Source organism: Protobothrops mucrosquamatus, unplaced genomic scaffold (genome assembly GCF_001527695.2).
Source record: "Protobothrops mucrosquamatus isolate PMUCROS unplaced genomic scaffold, P.Mucros_1.0 scaffold24, whole genome shotgun sequence".
Lineage (NCBI taxonomy): Eukaryota > Metazoa > Chordata > Lepidosauria > Squamata > Viperidae > Protobothrops > Protobothrops mucrosquamatus.
Window position 1 is genome coordinate 2,573,015 of NW_015386409.1, and position 18,091 is coordinate 2,591,105.

Below are 18,091 nucleotides of genomic sequence, written 5' to 3' on the forward strand. Positions count from 1 at the left end.
TTCTGTGTTGTGTCAAAACCTTGAGAAAACTTACAACCCAGGAAGCTAGATCCTTTCTCAGTTTTCATAGCCTCATTAGATAAGTTTACTGTTATTTCAGATACTTAAAACCACACATATACTTTAATCTTTTTATTCAAGGGCCTACTTAATCCCTTTGTATTAATCCTCTGCCCTATTTCAAAATTCAAAGTGACAGCAAATCATCTTACCCAGTATAGAACTGTCCTGTATATGTACAGGATCCGATCTGGGTCGGTCACCGGAACCAGAGGTTTAGTCTTCCGAACTTTCAGACTCATGCCCATCCTCAGGGAACTTCTCTCTTACCAAACTCTTAAACCAGAATGTGTTTAATGTGCAGAGAGAAATTCCCTGCACGAGATCAAAAGTTTGGAAGACTAAATCTCGGTGACCAATCCAGATTGGATCCTGCAACATTATCCTGGGACATGTATATTTGCCTTTATTTGTGCATATTTACAATACATAATCATTTCACTCACTTTATATTCTTTGTGTGCTGGATGGCACAACCACATTAGCATCTTTATATTGCAGCATCTACTTATATCCAATTGTCTACCTCTTGGCCACAAGATGATACTGCTCTTCCCTCACTTTCTCTTTTGTGATCAGCCACTACTTGCAAAAAAGCAGGACTGCAAAGAGTCCAAGGTCACATTCTCATGTAAAAGAAGAAAAAAGGAGCGTGTGGTCCTACTATACTGCTTCAACAGTCCTTCTGAGAACAGAGTCTCTACTCCTAGACTTCATGTCCCAGGGCCAGGAGCAAAGCATATCCTCATGTCTTAGGGTTGGGGGCAACATCAGCTGAGTCACTAATCACACAAGGTCACGAGAGAACTTCGGCAGAACAAAAAAACAGCCTTTGCAGTCTTGTTATTATACTTTCTGGTTGGCCTTCTCCACCTCGAACCATTGTAGCAAAACAATGATATCTAACTCAAGCTGTCGTGACTGTCACAATTTCTTTCCTTGATCACCATTTCACCTGTGTAGTACTGCACAGTACCACATGACAACAGAGTCCTCAATAATGATGAATCAGGTGGGCAGAGCTCAGGATGTGGAGGGCTTAAAGGGTTACATTATTAATGTATTTGCACACAATGCACCTATGAGTTACTTCCTGACCTTTCTGCTGTCAGATGTACTCTGTTGCCAGCAGTACATGACAAAATGCAGCAGCAGGAATTATAGTAGAGGGCAGAGTCCTTGCTCGTACTGCTCATCAACTGAATAATCCCATATTTAAGTCCTTGTGGCTTTCTTCAGTTTTACCCTTTTCTTGAAGGAATATCTCCTTTTATCTATGATCTTTGCTTGTTGATGTTCATTTCACATCAACAGTATCATATTGCCCAATGCTTTAGGCTAGTGCTCTTCCTCGATTTACAACAGTTCATTCATTTAGTGACCATTTGAAGTTACAATAGCATTGAAAAAAATGACTTATGACCGTTTTTCACACTTATGACTATTGCAGCATCGCCATGGTCATGTGATCAAAATTAAGATACTTGGCAATTGACTCATATTTATGATGGTTGCAATGTCCTGGGTCATGTGATTATCTTTTGCAAATTTTTTACAAGCAAAGTCAATGGGGAAGCCAGATGCATTTAACAACTGTATTACTAACTTAATAACTGCAGTGATTTACTTAACTGTGGCAAGAAAGGTTATAAAATGGGACAATATTCATTTTATTGTCTTGCTTAGCAATAGAAATTTGGGCTCAATTGTGGTCATAAGGTGAAGATTACCTGTATATCAGCTTAGAACTCAAACCCTTGAAATTCTGCCACCACAGAGCGTTGAGTCATAAGTCCTGCATTAGACAGTATTAGTCAGGATAGGAACCAGCTTTCCACGGTTTTTAGCAACCTGCACATAGCTGTCAACAAGACACATGGTATTCTGTCCTTGTTTTTTGACTTGGTCTACTTTGAAGAACTGACACTGGGGTTACCAAGCCATTACATGTATTATCCTGAGGACAGCAGCTGAAAGGCCTGTGTGCCGGTTGTATCTAGCCACAAATCATTGTAGCTACAGAATACAAAGAAATCTTCCAGCAAGTCCTGTCTTTGATCCTTGGTGAGGATCATGTTTAGTGGAAGGGCAACACAGTCCAGTGTCACTGTTGTCATGGGGATCAGTTATTGCTAGGTGGGACCCCCAGGAACTGGCCTTCTGATTTCATGGATGAGCAGGCAGTCTGCTGCTACTCACTTCAAGATGAGTCTGCTTTCTTTCTTGTCTTGCTGCTTTCCTTTGCCAAAAAAATATTTGGATGTCTATATTTAGAGTGGAGGTTATTAAGATCACTATTCCATACTCATTGCATAAATAGAACAATAAAAACATAGGAAGAATGCTGTGAAATATAGTGGATGATGGTAAAGACCTAGAATCTTTGACTGGTATTTCACAATGAATTGCCAGTTGGACCAACATAGTGGCCACACCATTATAAATGTTGATATCAGGAAATTAGAATACTCAGGCATGTTACCTTGGAATGAATTTGGTACATATACTGCCCTGTTGAAAAGCAAAGCAGACAAAGAGAGTCAAGGCCTGTACTATGATACCACCCCACTCACCTCTTTTCTCTGCCTATCTGCATGAGATTTTTGATTCTGAAGGCAAGACATAAGGGTGCATCCTCTCAGCCACATCTTGCCCTCTCATGTCAACCAGTGATCATTATTTAGCAATTGTTGCAGTGATAAGTCATGCTGAGTTGCAACAGACACACACCCATCCCAAAAGCCCAAAAGAATGAAAACCAACACACGATCAATTCTTGGTTCCAGCAGTTTTTTCTGATAGAGCTCCTCCCCTGAGAATGCAGTTTGGGGATTTCAGAGGGAAGGTATGGTGAACATAGAAACTGATGCGCACTTACTTGCAACTCGCATTGTTCAAGATGGTTCCTGATTCTTCACATGAGGGTAAAAGCAATTCCACAAGATTACTTAAAAGACTATTAAATGAATGTATACCCATGGGGATCCTACCACTGCCACCTACCATCATTGCTAGAGTACTAACATCTTGTCCCTTGTGTCCTATCACCTGAGTGTATAGGTTGCCATCATTAAAAGCGATGACATTTGGAGAGGCAATGGAAAAGAAAATGGCGTCCCTTATTCCCAGTTGAGGATGTCTGGAGAACTCACTCTAGTGCTCTAGTGAGCTAGAAGAAGCAAACTTACTGCTTCACATATGATTCCACTCCAGCAGTTAGTTGTCCTGAAAGTGGTGGTGATGGTGGAATGATTCACAATGGCATTTATGATTGCAATGTCACATTAAAGTGCCTTTTTATTGTCCACTGCAGGAAGTTCTATACAGTATATTTTCTAGTGGATGTCAAATTACCTTCCTGCCATTATGGATGACTACAGTTTACTGGCTCCTTATGTGTATATCTGTAATGTAACAAGTGCAACCCAATAACAACCAAAGAAATACCCTGAACAGAAGATGGCTGCAAGTAGAAGATAAGTTCCACAGGAATTGAGAAAAAAAGTACTGGTTAATTCAGCATGCAAGCCTAGCACAAAGTTTGCTTACTTACAATCTCCCCTCCTGAAAACATGGCAGCACTGCACATATCTGCAAAAGAAATGGAGGAAGCGCTCAAGGCCAAATGCCTTTCCCTGCAAGGTTGGTTCAACTAGATAAGCATTTCTCAACCTCAGCAATTTTAATATGTATGGACTTCAACTCCCAGAATTTCTTCCGTGCTGGCTAGGAATTTCTGGAAGTTGAAGTCCACACATTTTAAAGTTGCTGAGGTTGAGAAACATTGGCTTAGATCACGGGTGTCAAACTCACCACATGACGTGACGTGTCACGACATATCGTGACTTTTTTTGCATTGCGGGAGCTGGGGTGGGCGCAGCCTCTGTATGATGCAACCGGCCTGTGGGCTGGCAGTTTGACACCCCTGGTTTAGATCAAATTCTTCTTCCCCAGGCTCCCTCCCTCCCTTCCCGCCACCTGCAGCACAAAAACTATTAAGTGAATTTGAAAAAGCCATTCAGGAACCAAATATGTTTAAACTGTCCAAAACTCAAGCCAGAAACCAGCCAGCCCACATTACAATTACTAGAAGCTAGCCATGTTATAGATCTTAAACCATAAAGAGACAACACACACACACACACACACACATATGTGTGTGTGTGTGTGTGCACACGCACACAGCACATAGAAAATAAGCCATTGGGAAAGCAGCCAATATCTCTCACTTCTCCTCTAGTCTCCATCCCAACAGAAGAGGAGGAAATAAGCCATTCTGAAGAATAGTAGAAAAATAAAAATGGAACAATTGTGTAAGGTGTAAAACACTCCTTCATTTAGTCATCTAAATAAAAAAAATGAGATGTTGCTTTTGCCTTTGCTATCACTCTCGTCCTGTTTAATTCATGAAGGCATAGACAAGACTACAAAATCTTTCTGCCTATATTTTCAATTTGATAAACCTATGCATTCTTTAGGTTCAGGTAGCTCTTGCTCATAGCATTAACTTTTGCTGAATAATGTCTCCAGCCACCCTGCGTTTTTACTTAGGCGTAATTATCACTTAATTGATTGAGGTCCTCTTCCGGGTGCAGCCTCGTTGAAGTTAATTGATTTTACTTTTTATTCAAATGCCAGTTATCCATCTACAGGTGTGCATGGTTTAATCCTTTTATATCAACATTTTATCCCCCCCCCCCAATTCTTAACACTTTTAATTCCGATACAAAGCATTCGTACGCTGTAGTAGAAGGCATAAGGAACTTCCCAGGCTGTGACGTACGTTGCCATGGTGACGTTCCAGCAGCGTCTAGTGCTGGGAGGGGGAGAGAAAATAGGGATGAAAACAAACATGGCGGAGAGCAGGACAGCAGAAACGGGTTAGTAATTGCTGTAGTTCTCGGGAGGAGGGGGCGAGATTTGGGAGAATTGCCTGGGGTCTTGGCGGGGAAAGGGAATAAGCATTAATGGGAGGGGGAAAGGAATGGCTTTCAGAATAGATAGCTGGAAGTCAGTTCAGCTCTGATGTTTTGGTAAGGAATGACCTCATATTCTGTGCACAGAGTGTTGCTGTAAGACAAACAAGCGTTACTGTATTTTTTCGGACATAAATACAGCAGTTCCTTTGCTAGACATGCAGGTCAGAAAGGGATCTACTTACAGGATGAAGGAAGTACAGGCCTCTTTGGCTCGAGGGGAGAAAAGATCCTTATATTTCCAGGTATATTAGTGTGTACTGATAGCTAAAGTCTCCCACAAAGAAAACGTCGTTTGGAAGCAAGGGAGCTTTTTGAGGACCATGGAAAAACTACAGATAAAAGCAAGGAGGGGTATCTGAAGAGTGAAGGGGAGTGAAACAGAGCATGGGGTTTAAAATGAAAATGTCCCCTGAATATATTCATAAGAATGGCTTAGATGTCTGAATGAAAAACATAACATAACCTAAGCAGTATTGAAAGGGGAAAAAACGACAGTAGTCATGCCAGACCTTGAGGGACTGAAAAAGGCCAAAGAAATTTGGGATTAATATGAGGAGGTTTATTACCCTGGGGTTGAAATCATAGGTAGACAATATGAGATCCTCAGTGCTTTCAGGCAAAGGTCTTAATTACTGTTAATCAAGACCCTGCAGCAATTCTACCTTTTCTTTCTAGAAGAAAAAAGATGGGAAGAAGTTTTTATAATTAAGTACAAATTGAGGTGAACGTTGAAAAATACTGTACATTTTTACTTTGTGTTAATTACATCTGATGTAAAAAATATAAATATCAATATTAGTCTTATTGTTTTAATATAATTTCTTGTATTCAGTGAACATAGAAATAACATATCAGTGCTGAATTTTTAGGTGCAACATTTTATTTCCAAAGTCCAACCTGCTCTAAAATGGTAATTTTTAGGCAAGTGCTGATATTTCTATACAGGTGAAACTCGAAAAATTAGAATATCGTGCAAAAGTTCATTTATTTCAGTAATGCAACTTAAAAGGTGAACCTAATATATGAGATAGACTCATTACATGCAAAGCATGATAGTTCAAGCCGTGATGTGTCATAAGTGAGATGATTATGGCTTACAGCTCATGAAAATCCCAAATCCACAATCTCAGAAAATTAGAATATTGTGAAAAGGTTCAATATTCTAGGCTCAAAGTGTCCCACTCTAATCAGCTAATTAAGCCATAACACCTGCAAAGGGTTCCTGAGCCTTTAAATGGTCTCTCAGTCTGGTTCAGTAGGAATCACAATCATGGGAAAGACTGCTGACCTGACAGTTGTGCAGAAAACCANGGAGAGGCACACACTGCCAAAAGCACCAAAACCTGGTTCAATGACCATGGGATTACTGTGCTCGATTGGCCAGCAAACTCGCCTGACCTGAACCCCATAGAGAATCTATGGGGCATTGCCAAGAGAAAGATGAGAGACATGAGACCGAACAATGCAGAAGAGCTGAAGGCCGCTATTGAAGCATCCTGGTCTTCCATAATACCTCAGCAGTGCCACAGGCTGATAGCTTCCATGCCACACCGCATTGAGGCAGTAATTGCTGCAAAAGGGGCCCAAACCAAGTACTGAGTACATATGCATGCTTATACTTTTCAGAGGTCCAATATTGTTCTATGTACAATCCTTGTTTTATTGATTGCATGTAATATTCTAATTTTCTGAGATTGTAGATTTGGGGTTTTCATGAGCTGTAAGCCATAATCATCACAATTATGACAAATCATGGCTTGAACTATCATGCTTTGCATGTAATGAGTCTATCTCATATATTAGGTTCACCTTTTAAGTTGCATTACTGAAATAAATGAACTTTTGCACGATATTCTAATTTTTCGAGTTTCACCTATACAACAGCCTCTTAAGATAACTGTAGTTCCAGGGGCTCTAAGCCTCATTTCAGCATCATTTTACTATTTGGCTATTATCCGATTACTACTATTGTCATTCCCCTTCCAGGAATTATCATTCTATTCTGACATATGTTGTTCCATCTCCATATTTGTCATTACAGACCATACTATTGTTTCTGCTTTCCAGTTTTTCATCAAGCAGTATTTTATGATGCTTACCTGTATTTAACTTCATTTTGGCTCTTCTTAAAACACTGAAAAGAAGCAGGGAACATCATGAGCTAATCAGTGTTCACTTCCAGGTGACCAAGAGGAGAGTTAAAAATCCCTCACTTTCCATGTACATAAAAGGGAAAGAAAATACCTTGTCACATTTTAGTTCATGCTGTGTATTTTGTCTGGTCTTATGTAAACAAAATCTGAACAATTGCTCTGAGAAAAGTTTCTAACTGCAAAGTTGCTTTCTTCGCATGCCTTATTCTCTTCAGAACTGTGAGAGTGAAAGGAAAACATGTTAATATTTTCCCAACTAGGCATTTTTTGCAATACTTCATTCTGGTTTGGAGAAAGGAAGAAATTTCTTTCTATTGTCTAAACAATTAGGAACCAGCTAAACCAGAAGGTGGAATTTAAAACCATTGACTAAGACATTCCTTTAGATTTTCTGGCAGAAATAGGTTTAAGAGATGATGTTGTATAGTGATTCTAGTAATACCACCAGTTTCAGAAATGATGATGTAGTACCTCCTTACTACCAATATATAAGATTTCCAAGCCATTCTTTTTCTTTTTTCAGAGGTTTTGGTAAGTGGCTGGAAACTGAACCTTGACTTTCTGGTCTTTGTTCTCTTATTCTTCTTTCCTAATTTGAAGTATATTCTTGATCCACATGAGCCCTGGAGATACACTTGGGAGAGGTGGAGAAGAGAAGAGTTGCTGGATTTGGAGCTTTACTGCTTGCAAATTATCCAAAATAATTTTTAAATTAAAAAAAGTTAAAATCAGGAGGGCAGAGAATCTTAATGAGCTTTAGGCAGGTAAGATTCTAAGAGTGCCCATTGGTTCTACATTGCTAATTAAGAATTAGATTAGCATTACTAAATGTAGTATGGCCCTTACAAGACAACTTTGTAAGTTCATGTAATGGAATGGGGTTTTTTTTTTGTACTTAAATCCATACAAAGAGCACATTGTAAGATCCCAATTTAAGCGTTACTTTAATAATTATAGGATTTACTAGGTTGTTTAGAATCTGGATTTCTAATGAAAGTCATCATGACACTATTTGTTTTCAGTATATTTAGCTCAATCTTTAACAAAAATAGTTCCAAAAGGACCTTAAAAATTAGTGAAATAATAGTTTCTGGGTTCTGAAAAATATAACTCACAAAGAAAAGAGAATGGTAATATGAGGGAAAAAAACTCAGTTCCCTGTTCTGTAAAATTACAGTTTACATAATAACCAGCTGGGAGAAACAGTTCAGACTGAAAAAGGGCCAAAAGCAGCTGGTCTCTTAGCAGAAGCAATGATATAGCACTGCTTTTATTCCTCTCAATTTGCTCTGCATCGCGAGTAAATTATTATAATTTACTATTTTTACTAAGATAATTTGCTTCAAGTTATATATAAATCTTTTATTACACAGAAGTCAGTTTTAACTAATAAAAGCATTATCATTTATGAGCAATATTAATTTTAAACAATTTGAAGTGTTTTCAGTATAAAAATATACATTGTTATGGTAGCCCTTGTTATATACTTATTAAATGTTGGAAGTTATAGAAAGTGAAATTTATTTCTAAAGCCTAAACATTATCAATTCTAAACATGAATTGATCAACTGTTTTTAATAAGCATACATTTTAAAGGATTTTTTTTTTAAAAGAACTGTACAGGTAGTCCTTGAGTTACAATAGTAATAGAGACCAGAATTTCCATTGCTAGGTGAAGTTGTAAAGCAGAATATCAAGTGACCCTGTTGCTTAGTGATGGCAATCCTGGCACTCCCTGTGCCATTGTCATCTGAATGACACCAGTTGTTTGGTAAAAACCCATTTTGATCCAAGTTATTTCCAGCTTGGTGATTCCAGCCCTGAGCCTTAGTAAGGTAAGAGATTGCTTCCTTTTCAGTTCCCCCCACCTGCCTATCTTCCCTCCATTTCTGCCATTTTGGCCATCCGCCTGCACTCTGCCCACCCTGCCAGCTGACTAATCTTCTACCTGGTTCTCCCTGCTTGCTCTGCTGGCCTTGCCACCCTGTGCTCTGTTCACCCTGCTGGCCTTGCTGCCTTGTGCCTGCTGGCCCTACCACCACCAGTGAACCTTCACCATCTTCCACTGCTGATAGGGTTCCCCTGGCCTTGGCCTATATGAGGCAGCTGCTGTCTTCTTCCCAAGGCCATTCACACGGTCCTCCAAATACCATGCACTATTCTCCAAATATGTTCCCACTATTCTTGGAAGGTGTTGGAAAGCCTTCCAAAAGTTTCTGAGGCCTTCTGAAGCCTTGTGAGAACTGCACGTACAATTTGGAGAATTGCTATATTTAATTTAATTTAAAAGCTAAATTTAATTTAATAGGATGTCAGTGAGTAACTGCAATTTGTTTAAGTATACAGCGCTGTAAAGTAAGGTATGTTATATATGTTTAATAACATTTTAATTCTCTGATACAACTATATAGGATTTTATTATGGATCATGAATACTTAGGCCCATTCTCTAGAGCAGTAATTACAATTACTATAAATTTATTACATAGTGTATTATATGTTAATATATATTGTATATATTATTGTATAGTGTATTAGGCACCAGCCTAGAATCTGGGAGAGTTCTAACCCTGCCTTGACCATGAAAGCCAGCCAGGTACCTTGGGCCAGTTACTCTTTCTCAGTCCAACTTACCTCACAGGGTTGTAGGAAAAATAGGAGGAAGGAGGTGGATGTATCTGCCACCTTGAGTTACTTGTAAAAATAATAAAGGCAGGGTACAAATAAATACGATTAATGCTTTGAAATACTGTATCTTATTAGGAGTAATTTTCAGATAAGCTTCTTGAAAAGAAGCCTTGCCTGGAAGACCCAAAGAATGATGTAGTTGTAGGGGGATGGTTGGTGTCATGAGAGCTTTCCCTCTTCCTCCATCAATCAATTTTAATAGGATTAAATTGCCTTGGAAATTTTCTTGTCTTTTTGAAATTTTAAAATGTTAAAACATTTAACTCTAAATTAATTTTAATTTTATAAATTGTTTTATATGCCAATATTGTGCTGTCCACCGCCCAGAATCTCTCTTTGATTGAGATGGGCAATCTAGAAATATGAAATATAAATAAGTAAAGTCAGGGGTGGGGAACTATGGCCCCTTTACGACCTGTGGACCAACTCCCAGAATTCCTGAGCCAGTCATGCTGGTTCAGGAATTCTCGGAGTTGAAGTCAGCATATCTTAATGGGGCCATACTTGCCCACTGCTGAAGTAAGTAAATAAGCATTAGGTTTTGCCACCTTTGCAAATCCTTAATAATAAAGAGAACCACTTTATTTTGTGTTGAGTTCCTAATTATATCTAATTGGCTTTCTTATTATTATTCCAACAGGTAGCGACGTAGAACTAGATGAAATCATTACAGGAAACTTAAGCAAGTACACTGCTTTTCCACCAGGTTACTATGGACAGGCAAAAAAAGGACATCTTGTATTTGATGCCTGCTTTGAAAGTGGTAAGTAGATTGCCAGTTATCAAATTAACTGGAGATAGCTATTAGGTTTTAAATTTAGCCAGAAAATATTTACAGTATTTATTTATCAAACGTCCACAGAGGAACTTATTAATCACTTAAAGCAATACATATTGAGAATGAGCCTATATTTTGAAAAGATAAATGTTTGACTTTATGAGACTTTGACCAACAAATAATTATTCTGTATATTACTGCAAAACTAGGAATTAATTATGAATAAATATATAAGAAATGTTTTATTTCCATTCAGCAGAAATACAGGAGGAAGTTCTTCCAATAAAAACTTCGTCTGTCTTGATTCTCAGGATTAGAAGATCCTAAGCGCCGGTCTCCATTGGATTCATATTATATGTAGACATTCTTTATCTTTTTCATCTGATATTGGAATCTCTCATTAGGCATAGCTGTTTTGGAAAACAACATTAAATTATACTATTTGGAAATATGCTGCTTCCTACCAATAAGAAACCTTGAGAAGACTTTATTTTGATAATTTTACCCATAGTTGATTAATATAATAGTACCAAATATTAAAAACATGCCAGAAGAGGTCTTAAGTCATTTTTTCACTCTTAAAATGTCCATATCTAATGTCAGTTTTACTATGTCAGTGATTATATTTCTCCAGTTTGTGAACTTTAAAATAATATCTTTCAATCAGCTCTTAATTTTTGTAGGTATAATAAGTTATTAAGAATACTTGAGCATTTCAACTTGTTTATAATAACAAATATTATTCCTAAAACACACCTTTTAATTTATAAAGTAGTACAAATCATAAAATTATTGTAGGTTTTTTAAAAAAATCTAGTATAATAATATTGATTAATCATTAGAGAGGCCAAATGGAGTGAGAAGTAGGACAAAGGAGCAAAAACATTGTCCATTGATCCCTGTCCTTGTTTCAAATACAGCTTCCTACAGATATTTTTCTTTTTCAGAAATGTCACCAGGGCTGTGTTCCATGTATTCAGAGTTCAAAACACATGGGGTGGATTTAGGGAAGAATACATTTTACTGGCGCAAACTGTAGTTCCAAGTTAAAAAATAGCCTAAGTTTAAGTCATGCTTACTGCTGCTTTTGTGTTGGAAGCACCAAGGCATTTCCGGGTTGAAACGATTAGATGGTGACATAACCGTCACCTAGGGAATGCCAGGTTAGGGGCTCCTTTCATGTCCTTCTTAATTGCCCATCGAAGTAGTACCTATTTGGGATTACTCGCTTTTGAACTGCTAAGTGGGTAGGAGCTGGAGCGAATGACAGGAGCTCACCCAGACACATAGCAGCACTTGGGTCTCGAATGCAGGCTTGATGATTGTCAACCCAGCATTTTAACCACACGAGCCATCATGCTGCTAAGTCATGCTTAAGAATTGTAAAGATGTGCGTTTCCCTGAATCCATAAAATTGCTCTGTAAACTGTATGAGAATATCTGAGATAGGTCAGAACTATTAATGCAAGACAAATAGTACATTTTTTGCTAAAAGAGAGAGATTGAGTTCGTCCAATTAAACTATAGAGTTTCTTGTGTGCACCCTAGAAAGCATTGTAATTAATGGGAGAGATGAAGCACCGTAATGAGGGCATTGATCTAGGCTATATTAGGATTTACAGGTTCAAAATATGCAAATTTATTTCATATGCATATATAAGGCAAGAATAATTACTATCTTTTATCACTGTAAAATACTAGGTAGCATACGCCATCTAAAACAAAATACATAATAAATCAGAAAATATAAAAAAAATCAGTAAAGGAAAGAAAAACCAAGGTTAGTATTTACAGTATTTTTATGTGTGAATTTGCTAAAGAAGTTGACTTTGTGGAAAATGTTAATTATTTAGAATAATAATGTGAATTTTTCTACTTTTAAAATATTTTCAGTCACTTTGGCCCATTAGATAACATTTAACATTTTCTGAATAATATCTTTATTAAGGTAATATATATATATATATACTTCTTATAAGAAATGTCCCACTGTTTATCAGTGTGGATGAAATCTATATATCTTTAATGAAAATGCTACATAATGCTCCTCTGTTGCAAAAAAGAGATATTTTTTTTATAGAACTCTTTAGAAATGGTGCAAGTGAAAATGGACGCAAATATTTTAATGCAGACATGTCAAACTCGCGACGTCACATGACGTCGCGCAACGTATCAGGACTGTTTTGCCATTGCTGGCAATGGGGTGGGCGCAGCTGCCGCGTGATGCGTCCAGCCCACGGGCTGGCAATTTGACACCCCTGTTCTAATAAACGGTAAAAATGTATTTTAAAATGAATTCTGATGAACTGTATAAGTGCCTTATTTATTTAGCATAAGGCAAATAGTGCCTTGCTAATATGGATAATAAAAATCTAAGAGGGAGAGAAACATACATTTCTTAGATATATGGAGTATGTTTTGAATACAGGGCATTCCATTTACAAAAAATTGTCTAATCAGAACTCAGAAAAAAACACAAAACATTTTTATTATCAAACAATGTCTCTGAATTCTATTTGGAAGTTAGAGGCCTATTTGAAATGCAGATAATGTTAGAGGAGGTACTTATTTTCAGTATGCCAGCTTTTCATATATTTATTTAAATCAGCAACAAAATTAAAGTGTAGTCTGGAGGGCACCAAGGGAGATATCTGTGGGCATACCTCCTACAGCTCTTTGCATCTGCTGTAGTATTTAAATCTTATGGAGTTTATTTACAATCAACTGCATAATTCGTATTTGTGGCTTCTGTGGACTTTCATCTAAATAAGCAACGAGGCAATATGTGTTTGGGTGTGTGCACACTAACAATAAATAGTAATCCATCTGATTAGTTTGAAAAGTGTTGTGGATAAACATCTTATTTTTTTAATGGTACAGTCACTTATTTTTTTATTAATACTTCAAATATTTTTGGAGCCCAGCCCTCTGAAGGAAAAAGAGATTTTAACTAATTCTAAATACACATGTCATATTTTCTCTTATTTTGATGAAACACATAGAGCACAAATTTTAAGACGTGTGAATGTGTGAAGCAAGGAATGGCATGCCATAGGGCCTTCACGCTATCCCACTGATTGAAATGATCAAGTAGTCCGCAGCTGTAGTAGAGCTAAACTAATGTCTTAAAAATGTAGCAGAGCTTAAAGCAGGAGTAGAGATAAGTGGGATGGGGTGGGGGAATAGCTCTATGCATGTGTCAATTGCCACAGAATAAAAAATCCTAAATGTCTACAAGAGGCAGGAAAAAAACTGAGCAGCATCAGGATACCCTGAAAGAAAGTATACGGAGCATCATTACTGCAAAGGAACAAATTAGTTGCTACTGAATTCCAGGAGAAAGATAGCCAGGCCAGATGTCTGTACTCAAAGTCTATTGCAACAAGCTTGGCACTGCTGTTAAGCAATTGCTCTTTATATGAAGATAAAACTCTTTATCTCTTTTTCAACTGAGTTAATTTCCTTGGGTGGTAGACAACATCCAAGTTGAGTTTTCAGTTTTTCCCTTGTGTAATAACTTTTTATTAAGTTTCATTATACAGGCAGCAGAGATTTTTATTCTCCCTTTCTATAAAGACTTGGACTGGCAAATTACTTCGTGAGAAAAGGGCTTCCAGCTCTGGCATAAATAATTACTGACTTTCTCTTCTGCAGTATCACTGATAAAGTATGCTTATATAAATGTATCTATACAAGGGTCTAGATTTTGTGAGATTTTGTTAAAATTTTATCAGAAGCAGTATTTTAAAGAAATTAATAACATCAATACCACATCCTGAACTTTGAACCACTTATTTAGATCATAAAGAGAGACTGAAGAATCTATGTCTCCCTATAATCTCTCAATAATTATATTTGCCATGGTTTCTGAGTTATATTCTACCATAGACACACTAATAGGAATTATAGAGTCCATAATCTGTAACTAGGGATATTAGGGGCATGTATAGCAATGGGATATGACATGCTGGGATCCTGATCTTTGCTATAGAAACCACTGCAATAGAGATTAGATACATAGGCAGAATTAATCTTCAAAGATTAATGGGCAGTTTGTCTATCAACCCTGGATGTTTGTTAAATATGAGTGAGATTTTATATATGCATATTTGACATTTTATGCAGATGTAATGCAGAAGTTGGATTTTATGTATTTTGCTCAATATATGCATGCATAAAATGGTGAGGAAGAATTAGTCCACTGCATTCAGAGTCTGATAAATTGAGGTCTATTTCTCAATATTTAAATATTTAAAGTATGGACTAGGTTAGTGATGGCGAACCTTTTAGAGACCGAGTGCCCAAACTGCAACCCAAAACCCATTTATACATTATCGGGTGCCGGGTGGGTGTGGCCCATTGGCTGGGTGTGGCTGCAGATTGGGTGGGACTAAAAAGTTCAATCAATAAATTCCAACTTTGCAAGATCTTTTTTTTTCCTGCGAGAAGTTGAAATTGACTGATTGAACCTTTTTTTTTTTTTGCACACGGAGGTGGAGGCCTAAAGCAAAAATGTTTTATAAAACCCAGCCAAAGGCCTAGGACTGGGGTGACGGTGCGCGTGCCCACAGAGAGGGCTCTGAGTGCCTCCTCTGGCACCCGTGCCACAGGTTCGCCACCACTGGACTAGGTCTTTCAAATAAATAAAAATATTGCCAATTAACAAGTGGAAGACATTTTAACCTTCCATATAAAAATTGTGTTTATATGTTCAAAAATTAAAGCTAAAGCCATATCTCAGGTTTATTAAATTATACACTATATATGATTAGAACTCTATAACCCCAATTTTCAGAAATTTAAATCTCCCCCTCAAGAACGTTACTGCTTTCCTTTTCAGTGATCATGGCAAAATGTCTATATGTAGCTTTATCATTTAAAAATTGTCTTTCACCTTCCTCATAGTTTTGATTACTTTTGATTTTCATGTAGTTTTATATATGTATTTTAATTGTTGTGTATGTTTTAATATTTGTTGATTTGGTCTTGGTTAGTAAAATAAATAACATGAATTGTCAATCAAGCAACTTCTCCATCCTTCCACTCATTCATTTAAATTTATTCTTTTATTTTATTACTTTTCCCCCTTCAGGCTGTATTGCCTACTTACTGGGAAAAATAAAGTGCCAGGATAAAAAAAAAAAGACAAGGATAGCAGGACATATACGACATACAAATTTAATCATATGACAAATTCACTGCAGATTTTGTTCTCAATTCCTAGAATCCAGTATCAGTTCTTATATAGCAATAGTACTTGGACTTATATACTGCTTCATAGTGCTTTTCACCATGTAGTAAAGTAATAAAAAGAAACTATAGTATTTTTTTCATCATATTTATATAGCTGTCCATTTCACAAATCAGGACTATTGTATTCTGCTCTGGGCAGCCTACAATAAAAAAACAACAGTAATAAAGCATTCTACTATTTAAAAAAAACAATGTTACTATTAACGGAGTAGCAGAGAAGATTTGATATTACAAACAATGCAGCCACGTCACTAGTTCCCAATCTATATGTTCTGTCCTTTAGTTTGAATCCATCAAGTATGGAGGCTAATAGCATAATGTTTTAGTGAGTGGCAATTGAAAGTTTGTTTCCTAAGTCTTCCTGAATAAAATAACAAATCACATGCACATATTTTTCTCATTTATTACTTTTATGATTTTTTTAAAAAAACAATGACATTTAGAAACTCTCTAAAGCTTTCATATTTCAAAAAAGATGAAGTCACTCTTAGTGGAGCTCAACCTTTGGTTATTATGTCCATCCAGTTTTCTTGGCAGCATTAGGGAAGTACTTTTGGCAAGAAAAGCAAAGGGGTTTTGTTGAATTACAGAAAAGCAAAGATTTATTTAGTCCAACATTCGATTTCCTGCAGTTCCCATCTTGATGTATCCAAGAAGCCAATAAACAGGGGATGAAGGCAATAGCTTAGTAATGTTTTAAAATAACTCTTAAATGAGATACAGCCTCTTGATCTAATTCAATACTCAATCAAACTCATAGAATTATGCAAATAAATATAACTGTTTATCAGAATTCTCAAGTTCTGTTGGATTATGCACTTTACATCTATATTAAAAATATTTGGTAACTGATTCTACCAGACCCTAGAGTTGTCCAAATGAATCCCACCTCTTATTTATTTCTCTTTTGCACTCTGTACCATAACTAATTACCCAAACAGTGTTCAGCAGCCTAGTGTTCAGGGAATATTTTGGTAGATTCTTGGCTGAAAGGAAATAAAGTGAGACAGTCAATTTCTAACCATACTTCCAGAGGCATGGATTTAATCCAATATATGATATTGTCAAATAAAAATAATCCAATATATGATATTGTCAAATAAAAACATGGCTCATAGTCTAACATTGTTAAATATTTTCAAGTCTCATTGTTTTCAGTACAAGGGCATGTTTGAATATTTCTAACTGAAATTAATATAATACTTTGTCATTAGGATAATAATTGTATACACACAACCATCTGGTAGAACTATCTTGTATGGTTCAGGGATTTGTGCCATTTATCCTTATAAATGGTTAGTGGAGGCAACAGCCACTTGTTATGACTCATTGCAAGGCACTTTAGATTAACACCCCGAAACTTTCCTAATCTAGATGCTGCAGTTAATTATTATGACCACAGTTTCAATCAGTCAAGCAAGAGTTAAAATTGAAGGGCTGAGGGTAAAAATCTACTTATAGCAAACTTAATAAACAGAAGTATGCCCAAAATCTAAGAAAGCTGTGGCAAAACATTTAGTATTGACAACCACAGTTCAGAAGATTGAGCAATAAGAAATAGATCCTGGCATAGGTCAATATTTTTAGAAAATCAAACGAAGTTTCAGTTAAGACAAAATGCCAGATTTTGACAGAAGGTGTTCCAAAATAAGTCAGAAGCATTTACAATAGAGTTTCTTAGCCCTATTTAGATACAACTGACATTGATTAGTGCTGAGTGGAAAAATGGGCTATTAGAGAGAAGATACCCCCTTTAAAGTAGAATGTTATTCCTGATTGTCTCTGATCAGATCTTAGTATAGTGGCAATCCAGATAAGAACATAAAAACAGCCCTCCTGGAGTAGGATGACCTGAATAATTGTTTTCTATTAGATTTTACAAAAGAAGTTTGTTAATGCATTAAAAAAATCACTGAGCAATGGGACAAAAAAGAAATGAAGAGAAATCAAATCTTATGACAATATTTGAATGAAATATACATTAAGACTGCTAAAATAAAATGAAGGAATATAAAGTTTTATTTGATCAAGGTTAAAATAAGACAAATATGTTCTTTAAGGAAACCTTTTGCCTTGGAGTTCTGTTTTTACTGGTCTCATCTATCGGAACCATGACATATTGTTCCTCTACTAACCCTGTATGGACTTTCTGCTAACACCAGAACTGAAAAGAATAATTTT

The 18,091-nt window shown here is 36.6% G+C and overlaps 1 protein-coding gene across 1 annotated transcript in view; it reads left to right on the forward strand.

Annotated features, from left to right (window-relative positions):
* The first annotated feature begins 4,894 nt into the window (after window positions 1–4,894).
* LOC107283065 (cytosolic carboxypeptidase 6) overlaps window positions 4,895–18,091 on the forward strand; it is a 251,190-nt gene continuing 237,993 nt past the window's right edge. Inside the window, exons 1-2 of the mRNA XM_015810915.1 lie at window positions 4,895–4,940; window positions 10,520–10,642. Coding sequence (XP_015666401.1) covers window positions 4,901–4,940; window positions 10,520–10,642 — 163 coding nt within the window. The 5' untranslated portion in view covers window positions 4,895–4,900. The remainder of the gene's footprint in view (window positions 4,941–10,519; window positions 10,643–18,091) is intronic.